The sequence below is a fragment of the Salmo trutta genome, chromosome 6, assembly GCF_901001165.1.
Source record: "Salmo trutta chromosome 6, fSalTru1.1, whole genome shotgun sequence".
In the NCBI taxonomy this organism is placed as follows: Eukaryota; Metazoa; Chordata; class Actinopteri; order Salmoniformes; family Salmonidae; genus Salmo; species Salmo trutta.
In genome coordinates this window covers 28,717,451-28,738,105 of record NC_042962.1, presented here as the reverse complement: position 1 = coordinate 28,738,105, position 20,655 = coordinate 28,717,451, and the positions used below count along the sequence as shown (strand labels likewise).

Here is a 20,655-nt window from a genome sequence, read left to right as displayed (position 1 = left end):
ATAGATTGGCCAAATTGTTTTACCTGAGCATGACCCTGAAACTAAGGATTTATTAGCCAGCTCTACTCTGTTGTTTATGATTTTGTTGTCATGGAGGACTGATTGGGCTCATTGATTAGAGTTGACAAATAAATGCTGCACTCATGGAATGGCATGCTTTGAGCACTAGTGAAAAGTGCTATTTACATGTGAAAAATGAATGCCAAATGCTGCATTTGCTATAGGCCTATTGTTTACCTTTTTGTTGGTGACACTTTGATATCTTAATAATATGCAGCTGTTTAAATCCACAGATAACAAAATGCTCGCCCCGCCTCTCTTTTGGTAGAAAGCTGAGGGATGGGCCTGGAGAAATGTAACCACTCTCAGATTAGTAGACAGAGCTATGGATGCAAGGACTGACCATCCATGATATCAAAAGTATTGTTTTAACCCGATGTTATTAGGCTATACAGTGTTTGTTTACGTTTACAATGTTTGCAAACATTGGAGAAAAACAAGCTTATATTCTGGGTTCTCATGGAGTGTGACAGTTGAACTAAGCTCATGAGGCATTTATAAATGATATTCTTCAAGAATCAATGGATATATATATATATATATATATATATAAGTTATAAGTCCAAAAATGGATGTAGCAACTACAGATTGTCCCTTTAAGTCTATTAAAAGTGTGTGAGTTTGAGCATGTGTCCATTAGGCCTATAGATTGCTCAATCTAATTCATGCTGATAAAAAACAATAAAAGCCCCACTTTTATTCCATAGGCTTGGATCCGCACTATGCAGCTGTTGCAAGAGCGCATTTTTCACTGGCTGTCCACCTGTTTCAAAAACAATGATTGATAGGCAGTTTAAAGTTCTTGAATTCAACCATTATTGGGTTCAAATACATATCTAGGTTTGTGAACAGCCATCCACAACAACCACAATCCGTAAGGCGCAAATAGCTAAATGAGAGAGTAGCAGTGTGATTCACATCAGTGCGCTATGTAGATATCAATAATAAGTGATATCCATATTGCCGTAGACTACACCACTGCTGTCATCCTTACCTCCAAGCGTTTATTCAAGTTGGATAATCTTTGGATGCCGACAGCAGTCGCCCCATTGGAAGACACAGCTTGGACTGTAGCCTTCAAAAGCCTATTCCTGCTCTTTTCCCACGATCCATCAAGCACATTTGGTGTGTTATAGTGGTCTTTGACTTGTGGTCAGTCTCACTCAGGTGGAACAAACTTAAACTTGGAGTTTTTTCAATGCTTATTTGAATGTCATTGAGAAAACAGAGAAGTGTCGAAGATTTTTTTTTTTCTCGCAAACATCTTTTCTGAATTTAAAAGTAATCCTCGAAGTAATCATCTAGGTTTTCAAAAGTATATGTAATCTGATTACAATCTTTTTTTTGCTGGTAACGTAAAGGATTACAGTTACCGTTTTTTGTAATCTCTTACACGTAACAGATTACATGTAATCCGTTACTCCCCAACTCTGGACGCAACTGTGTGTGTGTGTGTGTGTGTGTGTGTGTGGTAGGGGAGACAGTAGGATCTTAGAGAAGCATATCCAAGGAGAGATGACACTTCATCTATCACTGTGGTACATAGGTTGTCATGCTCTCGCACACATACACTGATGAAAACAAACATGCATACACACACGCTCTCTCCCTCTATCTTTTATGTTACCTTAAACCCGTGGCATAGCTCATCTTGGGAGCTGTGCGTTGGTTGTTTATCCCTGAACTTTAATAATTTCTGTAAATGATGATGTTATGGATAAACTCCTCATCAAAAATGCATCATCTTATCAATATTAAAACTCCCTGCTGCATACTTTGACAAGGTTACTGCTACGTGTAATTATGCTGCATGGCATCTCAGTGGGGGAATCACTTAGTGTGACTTTATTGAGAGTATCTCTGATCATATTTTAAATAGAAGCTCTGGGGATCTGTGGTGAGACTTGGGGCCAACTTGTGTTCGTAGTGTGTGTGTGCTTGCATGCGCATCCAGGGGAGCCTAAGATGACTGCAGGTGTTCTAGTCCAACCTCGCACACTTCTCCGTCTCCCCATTCTCTCACTCCACTCGTCTCCGTTTCTCTCCATCCCTCACCCGGTGTTCGTCTGTGCGTAACGGGGTAATGACATGCGCTGTGCCTCATTCCCTTCCCTCTGGGACGGGTTTCATCAGTCACGGGACAGAGACACACATGCTGCGTCGCAAATGGCTCCCTATTCCCTATATGGTGCACTAATTTTGACCCGAGCCCAAAAGCAGTGCACTGTATAGGGAATAGGGTGTCATTTGAGTCGCAGTAAAATAAGGAGGGGAACTGTGCTTTATCTCTCTTTACTGTTATGTCACTTAGTTCGAAGGGCTAGAATACTGGGCGCCATGCTAAGAGTTAGCAGCGTAGCCGTACAGTAGTGGGGCTGATGGTGAGTAGTAGAACTAACAGCTCTCTGAAAAATAGAGAGGGGGATTTTCTCTGCTCTCTCTCTCTCTCTCTCTCTCTCTCTCCTTCCTAAGAATATCCTTAGAGGTTTTTTCCTTCTTCTTCAATCTTTAAAATCAGCCAATTTCTCTGTGATATGCAGTAGTAGACTCCTGCTGCTGGATGGTTGCTGAGTACAGCGCTAGTCGTCTGCCCATAGAGAGATCTTAGTTGGGAGGAGGTGGGAAGGAGAAGGAGTTGGGGAGACTCTGGATCTTCAAACACTTCACGGTTCATTTCAAGGTCAGTCAGTCCAGCACCAACTCCACCTGCCACCGGCTAACACGCTCACCTAGAGAGGGAGAGGGATGAAGAGAGGAGGGAGAGAGTGGGTCCACCAGCTGCCAGATTCACCTGGAGAATGTGAGCGAGAAGAGGTTTTAAGGACTCGCTTTTTTGAGAAGTGCAATAAAACAACAATAAAAAACGTAGCAAAGTGGCTGGCGAATAACCAAGAGGATGGTTGCAATCAGTGTCTTCTGGCACCGGCTATAACATCAACTGTACAAACAATCCATAGGAATGAAATGGTTGACGCTAGGCATGTGTGACGCTTAGCAAATCACTTAGTCTGTAAATCTGGTGACAGTTGTCATTATTTTGGCCTTCAAAGCAACCTGAGATTTCAATACAAATGGAAGGAGGCTTATCTTGGCTGTATGCTGGGAGGAGGCTAAAGAGAACTGTGACATGAGGTGAGTTAGTTCCAGTAGAGAGAGAAGAAGCCCTTCTCTAGTCTTTGTGCTGTGCTACAGAAAGATGAACTGTACTGTAACATGGGTTGGGTTAGCTTAGTTCGCTAGCTCCAAAGCAAAAGCTAGTTTAAAGAGTCAGCCAGGAGTCAGCTTTGGCGGATGACTACTGTAATGAATAAGTAGAGAGAAAAGAAGCCCTTATCTAGGCTTTGTGCTGTGTGGGGACTACAAAGAGATGTACTCTATGTAACCTGGCGTGGGTTAGCTTAGAAAACGAGTCAGCCAGGAGTCACACAGCTTTGACAGACGACTACTGTAAATGACTAAGACACTTCAGCGTTTGAAGTAAATCCCCCTAGTTGGAGGTAATGACCTCATGAGAGTGTGTCACCTCAGTGTAAACCTGCTGATGATGAATATAGTTGATATATTTACTTTAGCGTAACACATTAGTGTAGCATGCTAACCATTTTAGCCCTGCTAGGTAAGATGAGATATAGTTCCAGGAGAGGAGTCCAACAAGCGCCCTTCTCAGTCAGACCATCTCAATCAACCGCCTGGAGACAGCCCTGTTAGGCGAGTGCCGATAACCCCCACTGCAGGATTTATGGATGTCGTGTGCCTCTGCTCTGACATGGAAGTGATGGACAAATAGGAAGTATCTTCTGGCCACAACACATCCAAGTCTAATCATGAAAACAGAAAAGTTGCAAACCTGATGTCGAAGAAAGGCCCTTTAAAAAACACATTTCTTTCTGCTCATGGCAAGTGATTTGGGACCGGTTATTCCGACCCCACTCATTATCAGCCAATTCAAACAACTGGCCCTGGACCAGTTTCAAAGAGCGGGAAGTATCGGGAAGTGTGATAGATTAGAACAGTATTGATTGATAATGGAGACGATGACAGTACAGTATTTGCTATACAGTAGAATACTGATTAAAGATATGCTCTGGTACTTTGGCGACTAAGAAAGTATTTTTTTCAACCTCCCACTTTGGGCTGGAGCTGTCAATATGTAGTTCATACATGCATAATCTATGAGCAGAATTACCTTTTAACCGCAATTAACCACAAACTCCCTAGTTTGAAAGCGATTGTTTTCTTGAAGCTGTGCGAGCCATTTCCCCCCAGGTGGGCATTTCCCTCCTAGCCAATGAGCTTCAGCCCCTCACATTTGAGTGATAGCTAGCAAAAGGTCTGCCCAGTGTTATCCAATGAGGTTGCAGGGCGGGCCCAACGGCTCAGTGGACACAGCAGAAGGATAAAGAGAGATCAATGAGGTGGTGGTGCACATATCTGCACATATATGACTAATACGCAATTTTAAAAAATAGAGAATCTCTTTTAAGTTAGTACATTTAAAACTGAATTTAATGACAGCCTATTTGCAGCTGCTTGTTGCATTGGCAGAGAGAAGGCCAACCCAGGTGGTTATTGTCTGGAGTCTGTGCTATGTTCTCTCTCTCTCTCTCTCTCAGCTGCAGCAGCAGTCATCCACACACCCACGCAAGCGAATGCTAAGTCCCAGGTCTGCTCCTCTGCCACAGTTCTCCAAAAACAGAAATCAAACGAATGCAGGCAGCAGCACATTACTTATTGTCAGTGGCACGTGCACACACGCGCACAGCATTTCTTCCTCACGTCTCCTTGAAGTCAGAGGTTTGAGAGAAAAATGCCCTTATCTGCTGTTTCTGCTTCTATGTCTTGAAGTCATTTTTCTGCTCAGAAGAATGGATAAGAGATGTTGGTAAGCTAGAAGGCGTAGTCCATGGGTTCTCTCTGCTCTCTCTGTCTCCGTACCAGAAGTATATGGACCAGGAGTTGTTCCCTGAACCACGCGGTCATGGAAAACTCTGGTTCTTACCACTTTGGTGCTCCGTTCTACTGCCATATACTCTACCCTGCCATAAGTACTTAGCATATTAGGTGCAGTTATACTTTGCACCTGGTAAATGCTTCGTAAATCTGGCCCTAACACTGCTGCTGCATGAAGGCCAGGCTGTGTCTCAAATGGCACCCTGTTCCTTAAATAGTGCTGTGGGCCCTGGTCAAAAGCTGTATAGCAAATAGTGTGCCATTTGCGATGCATCCCAATTCTCACCAGTCTTCTAAAGGGCAGTAGTAATAAGTTCCATACATAGAGAATGAGAGGGAAATGAATTATTGACTAAATAGTAAAGACAAGCTAATGAAAAAAGTTGGCCGCATTTAAGCGTCACTCAGGGGCTTGTTAACCCCACTATGATTTATTCATAAAGCCTTATATACACGTACACGTACACACACATACATAGGCACACAGTTATTTACACACACACACACACATAGGCACACATAGGCACACAGAGTTATATGCACATACGCATGCACACACACAGGCACTCAAAGTTATATGCACAGACACACCAGTGGTGTAAAGTACTTAAGTAAAAATACCTTAAGTTGTTTTTGGGGGTATCTGTACTTTACTATTTATATTTTTGACAACTTTTACTTTTACTCCACTACATTCTGAAAAAAAAGCATGTACTTTTTACATACATTTTCCCTGACACCCAAAAGTACTTGTTACATTTTGAATGCTTAGCAGGACAGGAAAATGGTCCAATTCACACACTTATCAAGAGAACACCCCTGGTCATCCCTACTGCCTCTGATCTGGCAGATTCACTAAACACAAATGTGGAAATCGTGTTGTCTGTTTTGCTTAATATAAGAAATGTTAAAGGATTTATACTTTTACCTTTGATACTTAAGTACATTTAAAACCAAACACTTTCAGACTTTTACTCAAGTAGTATTTTACTGGGTGACTTCTACTTGAGTCATTTTCTTTTAAGTTACCTTTACTTTTACACAAGTATGAAAATTGGGTACTTTTTCCACTACTGACACACACACACACACACACGTACACACACACACACACACACACACACACACTTAGGATCACACACACACACTCTCCTTTGCTGGTCTGAATGAAGGCCAGAATGGCCTTATAATAACGTTAACCTGGGGTTCGTGTAGGGAGAGCAGCATGGTCAAAAAGTTCTCTACCACATCACAGGAAGGCTTTGATCTGGGCTTTCATCCCAAATGGCACCCTTTTCCCTTCACAGTGCACTACCTTTGACCCCAGCCCTACTACGGGCCCGGATCAAAAGCGGTGCACTGTAAAGGCAAAAGAGTACCATTTGGGACACAGACCCAGGCCTTTCATCTCTCTGCAGTGGAGAGCCCACCAGCCAGACATTTCTGATGCTGAGGACAGACGTAGGTGTAGGAGGGTAGCCGTGTGTGTGTGTGTGTGTGTGTGTGTGTGTGTGTGTGTGTGTGTGTGTGTGTGTGTGTGTGTGTGTGTGTGTGATAGCCATGTGTGAACATAGAATTACATATAGAATGTATAGGATTTCTATGTGTGCACGTGTATCTCTGTCTTTGGTCTATTTAAGGTGCCTAGTCCATACCTCTGTAGAATAAAGCCTTTGGGAGAGACAGAGAGAGAGGTTGTAAATCCCCGGGCTGTGCTCCATGATGGAATATCTCGTTGCTGTTATCCCACCTGGATTGATGGTTCCCAGACGCTCACTGTTAGCCCTGGGATGGGTTACACAGAGTATGAATACGGGCCCAGAGGCCGCTGCTCTCCCGAATTATACACAGGCTCAGCAGGGCTAGCCGTCAGCAGCCTACCGGATAATTCAAGACGCTCCCTGATTTAGAGGAAGAAGGTACAGACTGACCCCAACTTCTCACACACACACACACACACACACACACACACACACACACACACACACACATATCAAATCAAATCAAATGTATTTATATAGCCCTTCTTGCATCAGCTGATATCTCAAAGTGCTGTACAGATACCCAGCCTAAAACCCCAAACAGCAAGTAATGCAGGTGTAGAAGCACAAATAACATGATTGTGTGTGCTTCCGTGTGTGTCCTGTCCAGCTGCACCAGTGGTATGAATATGATCCTCTGCTCTCGTGGTCGTCAGTGTCCTATCCGGTATTGAATGGTGATGAGAGCGCGGGGGGGGGGGGGGGGCACAGTGTGTGCTTCTATTACCACTAGTTAACAGGGAAGGGAGTTCATCTGATGGGACACCAGGCGTGTCAACAGGGCTCTCTGTCCTTGGGTATATGTCTACGTTACCTTGCTCATTTAGCCTAATGGCCTACCTGGCTTGATACCGAGCTATCATTTTTTTGTTGTTGATGAAATTTGACCTTTTATTTAGCTAAGCAAGTCAGTTAAGAACAAATTCTTAATTACAATGACGGCCTACCGGGTAACAGTGGGTTAATTAACCTCTTAAATCTAGATGTTCCGCTAGCGGAACACCGCTCCAATGTCCAATGATCGGGCGTGGCGCGAATTACAACTTCCTCGAAAATCCGAAAACTTCCATTTTTCAAACATATGACTATTTTACACCATTTTAAAGACAAGACTCTCCTTTATCTAACCACACTGTCCGATTTCAAAAAGGCTTTACAACGAAAGCAAAACATTAGATTATGTCAGGAGAGTATCCAGCCAGAAATAATCAGACACCCATTTTTCAAGCTAGCATATAATGTCACAAAAACCAAAACCACAGCTAAATGCAGCACTAACCTTTGATGATCTTCATCAGATGACACTCCTAGGACATTATGTTATACAATACATGCATGTTTTGTTCAATCAAGTTCATATTTATATCAAAAACCAGCTTTTTACATTAGCATGTGACGTTCAGAACTAGCATTCCCACCGAACACTTCCGGTGAATTTACTAAATTACTCACGATAAACGTTAACAAAAAAACATAATTATTTTAAGAATTACAGATACAGAACTCCTTTATGCAATCGCGGTGTCCGATTTTTAAAATAGCTTTTCGGTGAAAGCACATTTTGCAATATTCTGAGTACATAGCCCGGCCATCACAGGTTAGCTATTTTGACACCCACCAAGTTTGGTACTCACCAAACTCAGATTTACTATAAGAAAAATTGGATTACCTTTGCTGTTCTTCATCAGAATGCACTCCCAGGACTTCTACTTCAACAACAAATGTTGGTTTGGTTCCAAATAATCCATAGTCAAATCCAAATAGCGGCGTTTTGTTCGTGCGTTCAAGACACTATCCGAAGTGTAACGAAGGGTGACGCGCCGGCGCGTATCGTGACAAAAAAATTCAAAATATTCCATTACCGTACTTCGAAGCATGTCAAACGCTGTTTAAAATAAATTTTTATGCGATTTTTCTCGTAAAATAGCGATAATATTCTGACCGGAAGACGTCGTTTTCGTTCAAAGACTGAAAATGTAAAATGGACTCTTCACGTGCACGCGCGCACCTGTCTCATTGTTCTCAGATCGACCACTATCCAAATGCGCTACTGTTTTTCAGCCAGGGACTGCAAAGTCATCATTCAACGTTCTGGCGCCTTCTGAGAGCCTATGGGAGCCTTAGAAAGTGTCACGTTACAGCAGAGATCCTCTGTTTTCAATAAAGAGGCTAAAGAAGGCCAAGAAATGGTCAGAAAGGGCACTTCCTGTTTGGAATCTTCTCAGGTTTTGGCCTGCCATATGAGTTCTGTTATACTCACAGACACCATTCAAACAGTTTTAGAAACTTTAGGGTGTTTTCTATCCAAATCAAACAATTATATGCATATTCTAGTTTCTGGGCAGGAGTAATAAACAGATTAAATCGGGTATGTTTTTTTATCCGGCCGTGAAAATACTGCCCCCTATCCATAACAGGTTAACTGCCTTGTTCAGGGGCAGGACGACAGATTTTATTATCTTGTCAGTTCAGGGATTCGATCCAGCAACCTTTCGGTTACTGGTCCAACACTCTAACCACTAGGCTACCTGCCGCCCCAGAGCAATCATCCAGAGCTATCATCCAGCTGGCCCCTCATCGTTAGGCTAGTCATTTAGCGATAAGGAGCCTCACTAAAATGGGTTTTGGTCAATCAAAACCATTATCTGGGTTTCATAGACACGTAAGGGATACATAGGAATAACATTCTTACTCCTCAATGCGAAAGCCTGTTGTTTAGAATGATATACACTTGTTTTATTTAATGTTCTACACAACTGTTTTGATCGCTTTTCATATTCATTGCCAGTAGATACAGCATATCCTGTTTTTTGTCTAAAATTAGCCAATCCCCGCCCTTCTGCACATGACCTCCTATGTATTGTTGGATACGGTAGCTAAGTGTCTTTTAACTGTGTGTGTGTGTGTGTGTGTGTGTGTGTGTGTGTGCGTGTGCGTGCGACAGTGTGCGGGTTATGAACTGTGCATATGAACGTTGGTTCATCGTATTAATATACCATGGATAATGATGCGTATGGAACGCAATCAGCGATTCCTCCAGCAGAGGATGAGCTGGAGGATGAGTATTACTAAAGTTGGGATATAGCAGATTAGTCTCTCTCTCACACAGACACATACACACACACACACACGTCTGGAACCCCCCTTCCACTGCAGGCTGCCTTCATCATCCCGGCAGTACTAATATGTGCTCTATACTACCCAGGTATAGAAGATCATGTCGCAGTATGTGGCTTTTCGTTGGGGAGAAATAATCCAATGAATTCAATTATAAATCTCTGTGAATAGATGCAAGTAACTGGATGCATGTAAGAGGATGGGGGAGGTGTGTGGGTGCGGGTGTAGGATCAATGGAAGCTGTATAAGAGTTACTCTGAGCACAGTAAATCCTGGAGGAGAGGAGTGTAAATAATTTACTCTCCCACCGTGAGTTAAACTCACCCTCTCTCTCACCTTCATACAAGCCCCATAGGACTGGCTAATACAACCACCATGGATGCACAGGAAGCGACATGTGTACAGTAAGCAATGCGACATATACTGCATACAGAAAGATAAATGTAAATAAGTCATTATACCTGGAATAATAATAATAATAAAACTCTCTGGATATAATGTGTATAGCGGATGAAAAGGGAGAGATACAGGCTGTGTCCCAAATGGCAGTCTATTCCCAATACAGAGCCTATATTTCTTTGTTCAAAGGAAGTACACGCCGATAGGGCGCCATTTGGGACGAGCCACACAGTTCAGCGATGAACAGCCTGATACGGTAAGAGAAGTGAAATCCTTTTGGTTTGGTTCAAGGAATTGAATTGATCGAATAGCCGAGCTCTGGAGCACTGGTTTGTTTCTATTGGCTAAAACTGGGATTGACAGCCCAAATGATCTCGGCCCTTCCCAAAGTGGTGTGTCTGTAGCCCCTTTCTTTTTCAGTCCTTTTTCTTCCACTTGGTTTCTGTGAATTGGGGGGGGGGGGGGGGGGGTTAGAGAGTGTGTTCAATCACAGCAAGCGACGTCATTATTAATTGTTTTGTTACTACATTAGAACACATCGGATGGCCTGTTGTCCGGACCTCTGGCAGTCTCTATGGGGGTGCCACAGGGTTCAATTCTTGGCCCAACTCTTTTCTCAATGATGTCGCTCTTGCTGCTGGTGAGTCTCTGATCCACCTCTACGCAGACGATACCATTCTGTATACTTCTGGCCCTTCTTTGGACACTGTGTTAACTACCCTCCAGACGAGCTTCAATGCCATACAACTCTCCTTCCGTGGCCTCCAACTGCTCTTAAATACAAGTAAAACTAAATGCATGCTCTTCAACCGATCGCTGCCCACACCTGCCCGCCCGTCCAGCATCACTACTCTCGACGGTTCTGACTTAGAATATGTGGACAACTACAAATACCTACGTGTCTGGTTAGACTGTAAGCTCTCCTTCCAGACTCACATCAAACATTTCCAATCCAAAGTTAAATCTAGAATTGGCTTCCTATTTCGCAACAAAGCATCCTTCACTCATGCTGCCAAACATACCCTCGTAAAACTGACCATCCTACCGATCCTCGACTTCGGCGATGTCATTTACAAAATAGCCTCCAATACCCTACTCAATAAACTGGATGCAGTCTATCACAGTGCCATCCGTTTTGTCACCAAAGCCCCATATACTACCCACCACTGCGACCTGTACGCTCTCGTTGGCTGGCCCTCGCTTCATACTCCTCGCCAAACCCACTGGCTCCAGGTCACCATAGCAGCACCCACCTGTAGCACGCGCTCCAGCAGGTATATCTCTCTGGTCACCCCCAAAGCCAATTCCTCCTTTGGCCGTCTCTCCTTCCAGTTCTCTGCTGCCAATGACTGGAACGAACTACAAAAATCTCTGAAACTGGAAACACTTATCTCCCTCACTAGCTTTAAGCACCAGCTGTCAGAGCAGCTCACAGATCACTGCACCTGTACATAGCCCATCTATAATTTAGCCTAAACAACTACCTCTTCCCCTACTGTATTTATTTATTTATTTTGCTCCTTTGCACCCCATTATTTCTATTTCTACTTTGCACTTTCTTCCACTACAAATCTACCATTCCAGTGTTTTACTTGCTATATTGTATTTACTTTGCCACCATGGCCTTTTTTTGCCTTTACCACCCTTATCTCACCTCATTTGCTCACATTGTATATAGACTTGTTTTTCTACTATATTATTGACTGTATGTTTGTTTTACTCCATGTGTAACTCTGTGTTGTATGTGTCGAGCTGCTTTGCTTTATCTTGGCCAGGTCACAATTGTAAATGAGAACTTGTTCTCAACTTCCCTACCTGGTTAAATAAAGGTGAAATTTAAAAAAAAAAAAAAATAATAAAATAAACATCCAATAATACTGGTATAATATTGCGTTGCGCGCAAGTTTAGAGGCTAAAAGGTATTTAGAGGCTTTGAATGGCTGCAGTGCAACAAGTCTGAGAATACCTCTTGGAAGGAACAATATGGTACAGGGAGGAGAGTAGCTACTGAGCTTGTTGATATCAGTTACAACTCACACACACACACACGTAGCATGCCGCGTTCTCTGTAGCCCATTGGCTTTGAATGATGTGGGGACACGAGAAGTAACGGTCTCTGATTTGATATGTCGGGAGCTCGGCGTAAGTGAGAGAGAGAGAGAGAAAACACTCTCTCCCTCTCTCCTTTGTTATCCCCTTTTACATTTTTTCATTTGTCTCCAATTATTCCCGCACCACCTTCCCCTCACTGTTTGCTTACTCCCTCCCTCTCTCTCTCTCCCCCCTCCCCTTTTCCTCTGTCTCTCTCTCTCTCTCTCTCTCTCTCTCTCTCTCTCTCTCTCTCTCTCTCCTCTCTCTCTCTCTCTCTCTCTCTCTCTCTCTCTCTCTGTCTCTGTCTCTCTCTGTCTGTCGGGCAGTGAGATGAAGCAGGAGCTGGCGGAGGAAGGCAGCAGATGCTCCGTCCTCTCCAAGCAGCACCGCTTCAACGAGCGCTGCTGCATCCGCTGCTGCTCTCCCTTCACCTTCCTGGTCAACCCCAAGCGCCCGTGTCTGGACTGCCAGTACAACGTCTGCAAGTCCTGCCGCACCTACAGCAAGCAGGAGAAAGCCTGGCTCTGCGCCGCCTGCCAGAAGACCAGGTCGGTCTACCACTGTCTGAATCTGTCTATCTCACTGGATGAATGAATGGATGGATGGATGGAGAGAGAGAGAGAGAGAGGGAGAGCGGGATGAGGAGACCGGCGGCGAGTGAGGGAGGGAGCCAGGACAGAGGGGGGAGTGAGCAGCATGTCACGCCGGTGTTGGAGAGGGCTCTCAGGAACGAGGGGAAGGACAGAGGGGAGGAGGGGGAGGGTGTATGTTGTGACGGAAGGCTAGGAGGTCTTGCAGACGTTGAGAGAGGGAGAGAGAGAGACTGACTGACTGGTGTAATGACACAGAGTGATGCAGAACCATAAACTGCCTCCCCGTTCTCCAGCAGTGAGTTTTTTGGATGCTGCGGTTTTGTTGTCAGTGTGTTTCCACGCTGTGTGCTCTACGTACAGAGGAGAGACTTTGTGTGTGCTGGCTGACCACTGACACCGTATTGAGCTCTCGTTACACGGTAGGAGGATGAATTGATCTGAGTGCTATGTTGTGTTTTACGGGCTGTACGCTATATATGCATCCGATCACGATGGTTGTGATTTTAAAAAAAATATGTTTACTTTAGTTTATTTAGGAAATATTTTCTTAACTCTGTTTCTTCAACTGCGTTGTTGGTTACGGGCGTGTAAGTAAGCACCTGTATTCGGCGCGTGTGACAAATACAATTTGATTGGATTTCATTCTATGGGCTTGTTGAACACTGCTTTTCATGGGTGTGCACACGCATGCATGCGTGTGTGTGTCTGTCTTCACGTGCGTGTGTGTAGACTTTATACAGGATGACCTTGCTTATGTATGCCACATCTTGTGCGTGTGTGTGTGTGTCAGTCTGCTTAGGGTTCTTAGATGTGTGTATGGTAATGCCTGAGGGGGGTGAAGACGTAATCAGTCCCTGACATGGAGAACTAATGTGCTCTTCACACTGTCTAAGACAGTGATATCACACTGCGGTGTGTGTGTGTGTGTGTGTGTGTGTGTGTGTGTGTGTGTGTGTGTGTGTGTGTGTGTGTGTGTGTGTGTGTGTGTGTGTGTGTGTGTGTGTGTGCGTGGAAGTGGAAGTGGTGAGTGATTACTGAACATGACAAGGCGAGTGAGGAAAACGTGACGTGCTCGCTCTCTCTCTTTCTACCTCACTCTTCCTCCCTTTCTCTCACTGTGAGTGTGTGATTGATTTTGCTGCATGGTATCGAATTAGACGCCCAGCCCCAAACTCTGGCTTTACAAGACAAGCAGAGGGTAGGTTTTTATTGATCGGGTTGGTGAAGGTTGGAGTCTTGCTCTCTCTCTCACTCTCTCGGTTTCTCTCTTGCCCAACCTCTCTCTCTCTGACTCTCTCTCTCTCGCTGACTCCTTCTCTCTGACTCTCTCTCTCTCTCTCTGACTCTCTCTCTCTCTCTCTCTCTCTCTCTCTCTGACTCTCTCTCTCTCTCTGACTCTCTCTCTCTCTCTCTGACTCTCTCTCTCTGACTCTCTCTCTCTGACTCTCTCTCTCTCTCTCTCTCTCTCTCTCACTTTCCCTCACCCCCCTCTCTCTGACTCTATCTCCCTCTAGCCTGTTAATGTTATTGAGATGAGTAGAGGCTTTGATGCCTCCAGCTCTGTAATACGCCCATTACCTTTCAGCCTCACTGATGTAAATTATATTAAATGCTATCAGAATATTAACAACCATCATGATGGGATGTATATAAAGACGTCCCTTTTCATTACTGCATTAGATGGGCCGTGTCCCAAATGGCACCCTATTCCCTATATCAGCGTTTCCCGAACTTGGTCCCCGGGACCCCCAAGAGGCGCACATGTTGTGGTTGTTGCCCCAACACTACACAGCTGATGATTAGTTGATTATTTGAATGGGCTGTGTAGTGCTAGGGCAACAAACAAACATAAGCGCCCTGCTTGGGAACCCGAGAACCGAGTTTGGGAGACCCTGCCCTATATAGTTCACTACTTTTGACCTTCTGGTCTTAACACTCACGTGAATCACAACATCATCTGATTTGGAAGATGTGATATCGATTCGGTTACCGGCAACTCAATCGCTTGTGTAAGCTCAAGCGATGAAACGTTTTGTCGCGGCGCAATTTTAAAAGATCGGAGCCGTATTCCGTACGGGCTTCCTTTCTTCACTCGCGTCCTGTTATCCTAGCGCCGGTGTGAACACTTGGGATGTGTATATTTCTCACGCACCCTTGACAGCAGCAGATGTCGCTATCATTCAGAATCTATCCTCCGCCGTGATCTCAACCTCATCGCAACAAGGACAGAGCGTCTGTCTTCCCCCACCGCCTTATCAATCATCACTCTGAAACGCTACAGTCGACTGTAACAAACTACTCCCGTGAAAATCCGCCACCATTCCATCGCCCTGCCTGATATCAAGCCTTCGGATCTGGGTTTGAGACTCCCGTCGCAGGGTGTGGCGGGCGGCTAGCGTATGACTGCCGCTGTTGCTGCTCGTATTCCTCCTCTCCGTCACCGCGGTGCCGCTGTGTACTGCTGTAGGTGTTATAAGACAGCGTGCACATGTGAAGCTGCCTGTCTGTGTGGCTGGCTGTCTACTGGACTGCACGTCAGCTTCTACCACAGCCTCAACAGAATTGAGAGGAGGCGTGTGAAATGATGGATTATGATGTTAAACACACATTGCGGTATTTACACCCTAGCTATTTTTGGGGGGTGAACAAATTAAATCCTATTAGGCCTATGGTTTGGGTTATAAAAACATATTGGTTGATTTACACCAAATTATGATTTTGCATAGCTTGAAAATCATTATCTATAGTGTACACCGTGTGCTCTTCCTATGTCACCAAAATGATACACAGACATCATTTTGGCTGCAATATAGACTTCACCAGGGTCGTATTCATTAGTGCACACCGTAGCAGAACTTTTTGCAACTGAAAAATAAGTGTTTCTTATTGGACAAGTTCACATCGTTCCTACCTGTTTCAGTCCGTTTTCTTTTGTTTGGTGCCGAGTGAATAAGACCCAGGTAGAGATGCACAGTAGCTGAGACATAGCTAGCTTCTTCTCCTGTGGGTCTTCACTGTAGTGACAGGCCTGTCACCCTACTTGCATGCAAGTCCCTGAACTCACCCACGCGCACACACCCCTACCAGTCCTGGGTGAGAAGGTTCATTGAACATGACAAGCATGACCGGGCTCGTCTTATTAACCGTGCGGTCCATCCCTTGGTCCATAAACACACACACACACGACGGTTCACAGGCTATAGAAGTTTGTCTTTCTGATAAGAAATACAAACTCACTGTCTGGGAAGCATTTTTCTCTCTGTAGTCACAGACACCCACACTCAAGACACTGAGACACTTGTACTACCTCTCTGAGAGAGAGAGAGAGAGAGAGAGAGAGAGAGAGAGAGAGAGAGAGAGAGAGAGAGAGAATGACACAGAGAGTGAGATAATGACACACAGAGAGTGAGATAATGACACACAGAGAGTGAGATAATGACACACAGAGAGAAAGATAAGGACAGAGAGAGAGATAATGACAGAGAGAGAGATAATGACAGAGAGAGAGATAATAACATACAGAGAAAGATAAAATAGAGAGAAAAATAATGACAGAGAGAGAAAAATAATGACATATAGAGGTAATGACACAGAGAGATAGGTAATGACACAGAGAGATAGGTAATGACACAGAGCGAGAGATAATGGCACAGAAATAGAGATAATGACACAGAAATAGAGATAATGAAACAGAGAGCGATAGAGATAATGACACAGAGACAGAGAGAATGACACGGGGAGAGAGAGAGAGAGTAACACAGAGAGAGAGAATGACACGGGGAGAGAGAGAGAGTAACACAGAGAGAGATAATGAAACAGAGAGCGATAGAGATAATGACACAGAGACAGAGAGAATGACACAGGGAGAGAGAGAGAGAGAGTAACAGAGAGAGATAATGAAACAGAGCGATAGAGATAATGACACAGAGACAGAGAGAATGACACGGGGAGAGAGAGAGAGAGAGTAACACAGAGAGAGAGAATGACAGAGAGTGATGCAGAGCCATAAACTGCCTCCCCGTTCTCCAGCAGAGCAGACACTCTGGAGAATTAATATGAAATCCTCTTTTTATTTTTCTCTGAAGGTACCGCGTGCTGCTCTCCCCACATCCATCTGTGAGATGAAGTCACCATTCTCTCCACATTTACATTCCCACTGCGTTCCCTACTCCTAATCTGACTAGATGGACCCACTTTGTATCACTCCATGGAGCAGACTGCACTGAACGGAGAACGGAGTGTGTGTGTGTACGTGCACAAACACCCATGACGTGCAGACGTCAATATTCCGAGTATTCTCATCCTAAAGCATTCGTGCACTATATGAAATACCATAAGCATGCAAACACACCTACTCATTCAAGGGTTTTTTCTTAATTTTTTACAGTTTTCTATGTTGTAGAATAATAGTGAAGGCATCCAAACCATGAAATAACACACATGGAATCATGTAGTAACCAAAAAAGTGTTAAACAAATCAAAACAGATTTTATATTTTATATTCTGCAAAGTAGTGTCGTAGAAATTCTTACACGGGGACACTCGAAGTCAATCTTAAATGAATCATTGTTTATTTGTCAGCGAGCTGGAGAAGTTCCAACAAACTTAATGCACCAAAGTGAATGTCTGTCAGAAGCTCTGCCTCGGCAGTCCCAGCAGTTGTCTTATATACGGCTTTACATGATGTAGCATAATTAATGAATCATTACCGTTTTGTTTCATTCATGTGACAGACCAATACTGGTTCATAACATGTGACAAGACCAATACCTCTTCTCTCTAAGCTGAGACCTTGAAACTGAGATATCTTTCGTTCATTCTCAAGACAAGGTCTGAGCGTACTGCCAAATTGCAGCTACTGATAGTGAGGATTTGTACTGTCGGCCACTTGCATGAACACAGAAATTGGTTTATAGAACAGCACACGAATAGAACACAAAAATGAGTTCTAAGAAAAACATTAAAATTCCATTAGGGTAGCCACCCTTTACCTTGATGACAGCTTTGCACACTCTTGGCATTTTCTCAACCAGCTTCACCTGGAATGCTTTTCCAACAGTCTAGAAGGAGTTCCCACATATGCCGAGCACTTGTTGGCTGCTTTTCCTTTACTCTGCGGTCCAACTCATCCCAAACCATCTCAATTGGGTTGAGGTCGGGTGATTGTGGAGGCCAGGTGATCTGATCCAGAAATCCATCACTCTCCTTCTTGGTCAAATAGCCCTTACACAACCTGGAGGTGTGTTGGGTTATTGTTCTGTTGAAAACAAATTATAGTCTCACTAAGCGCAAACCGGATGGGATGGTGTATCGCTGCAGAATGCTGTGGTAGCCATGCTGGTTAAGTATGCCTTGAATTCTAAATAAATCACTGACAGTGTCACCAGCAAAGCACCATCACACATCCTCCTCCATGTTTCACGGTGGGAACCAGACATGCGGAGATCATCCATTCACTTTGCGTCTTTCAAAGACACGGCGGTTGCAACCAAAAATGTAAAATTTGGACTCATCAGACCAAAGGACAGATTTCCACTGGTCTAATGTCCATTGCTCGTGTTTCTTGGCTCAAGCAAGTCTCTTCTTCTTATTGGTGTCCTTTAGTAGTGTTTTTTTTGCAGTAATTCTTTGCAGCAACAGTTGATGTTGAGATGTGTCTGTTACTTGAACTCTGTGAAGCAATTATTTGGGCTGCAATTTCTTAGGCTGGTAACTCTAATGAACTTATCCTCTGCAGCAGAGGTAACTCAGGGTCTTCCTTTCCTGTGGCGGTCCTCATCAGAGCCAGTTTCATCATAGCGCTTGATGGTTTTTGCGACTGCACTTGAAGAAACGTTCAAAGTTTTTGAAATTTTCCACATTGACTGATCTTCATGTCTTAAAGTAATGATGGACTGTTGTTTCTCTTTGGTTATTTGAGCTGTTCTTGCCATAATATGGACTTATCTTTTACCAAATAGGGCTATCTTCTGTATACCACCCCTACCTTGTCACAACACAGCTGGTTGGCTCAAATGCATTAAAAAGGAAAGAAATTCCACAAATTAACTTTTAACAAGGCACACCTATTAATTGAAATGCATTCGAGGTGACTACCTCATGAAGCTGGTTGAGAGAATGCAAAGAGTTTGCAAAGCTGTCATCAAGGCAAAGGGTGGCTACTTTGAAGAATCTCAAACGTAAAATATATTTTGGTTTGCTTTAACACTTTTTTGGTTACTACATGATTCCATATGTGTTATTTCATAGTTTTGATATCTTCACTATAATTCTACAATATAGAAAACAGTAAATATGAAGAAAAACCCTGGAATGAGTATATTTGTCCAAACTTTTGACTGGTACTGTATACACACACATTTTGGACATATCAGTCAATCTGATTGGTTGAATCTAATGGAAAAAAACATACTTGACACCTTAGATTAACCTTAGATGAGGACTTATGAAAGTTGACAGACAGACTGCGTCCCAAATGGCACCCCGTTCCCTTTTCAGTGCACTACTTTTGACAAGTAGTGCACTGCGTAGGGAACAGGGTGCCACATGGGACGCGGTCTGCCGCACCCAGACAGTCTAGCAGGTTGAGAGCTCGGCCCAAATGTAATCATCTCCTTCTCTGCGGCCCCAGCATTATCCCCAGTAACCATCTTTAAGGTCACGAAGTAGCACTGTGACTTTTGGATTGGTTTAGGGAATAAGCAAACACCCCGCGGTGGCTCGCCCCGACACACACAAACACATCTCCTGTCACTCATAACATAAGTTAATAACATGACCTTAATGGCGTTATTTATTAATAAGGCTATGTTTATTCGTCCACCGACCGAAAGGGAGTAGTGATAAATGCTGATGGCCAAGTCTTTTTTTTTTTTTTGTGTCCATTTCTCCATGTGAACACACACATCGGAAATATGTGTGTCACACTCACTGTTTATACACCAGAGGGGTTTCCTACGAAGCAAGATCGATCTACAGTACCTAAGGTTTTCTAAAGCCAGCCAGCTTCAGTTAGCTTCACATTCCAGGTCAGGCTTCATCCGTACTATAATGGTGGATATTTCTTGTCTCCGTCTACCACTAAGTCTAACAGGCTTGTAACTGTGCGTGTCGCACATGGCTAGTCAAACGGCGAACTCTTCATTGAGACAATGCTGATAGACGGATCAAAATGAAAGAAAAGTTATCTTGTGAAGAGGGCAGCAGGTAGCCTAGTGGGTAGAGCGTTGGCCTAGTAACCGGAAGGTTGCAAGATCGAATTCCCGAGCTGACAAGGTACAAATCTGTTGTTCTGCCCCTGAACAAGGCAGTTAACCCACTGTTCTGAGGCCGTCATTGAAAATAAGAATTTGTTCTTAACTGACTTGTCTAGTTAAATAAAGGTTAAAAAGAAAATGGCTGTGGTGTGAAATAGGCTTTAGAAGTGGCATCTTCATTTTTTGCTTGTCGTTAATGCCGTCTTTGGTATGCTTTGTTGTGCTTATCAATGTACGAGCACCCACTCCTGTCTAAAATAATTATATTAATTCACGCAAAAGTTTTACCGTGCGTGAAGTTTTAAATGCATTCTGTCATCCCTAAATGTGTAACGCGATAGGTATTTTAACATAAATCTTTTTTTAACACACAAAAAAAACACTTTTGATTAATAAACATTGAATCGGTCGTCTTCCTCAGATGAAGGGGGTGATGACGTCATCTTTGCGAGAGGGAGGGTATCCGACGTCGTCAACCCGTGGCTCAGTCATTTCACTCAGGCTAAGCGGAGTTAGCCATGAGTTAGCCGGCCGCGGAGCAGGTAAGACCTGAAGGATTCGTTGCCATAGAAAATGTATCTGGCTAAAAGGTGAGCCACTTTCGTGGTTACCGGTTATCCCGAGTTGAACTCAGAGTTGAGCAAAGTC

General features: G+C 43.8%; 1 protein-coding gene across 1 annotated transcript in view; it reads left to right on the top strand.

Moving 5' to 3' along the window:
- Window positions 1-20,655, top strand: part of myripb (myosin VIIA and Rab interacting protein b) — a 184,450-nt gene that overhangs the window by 91,866 nt on the left and 71,929 nt on the right. The window contains exon 3 of the mRNA XM_029756087.1: window positions 12,485-12,706. Coding sequence (XP_029611947.1) covers window positions 12,485-12,706 — 222 coding nt within the window. The remainder of the gene's footprint in view (window positions 1-12,484; window positions 12,707-20,655) is intronic.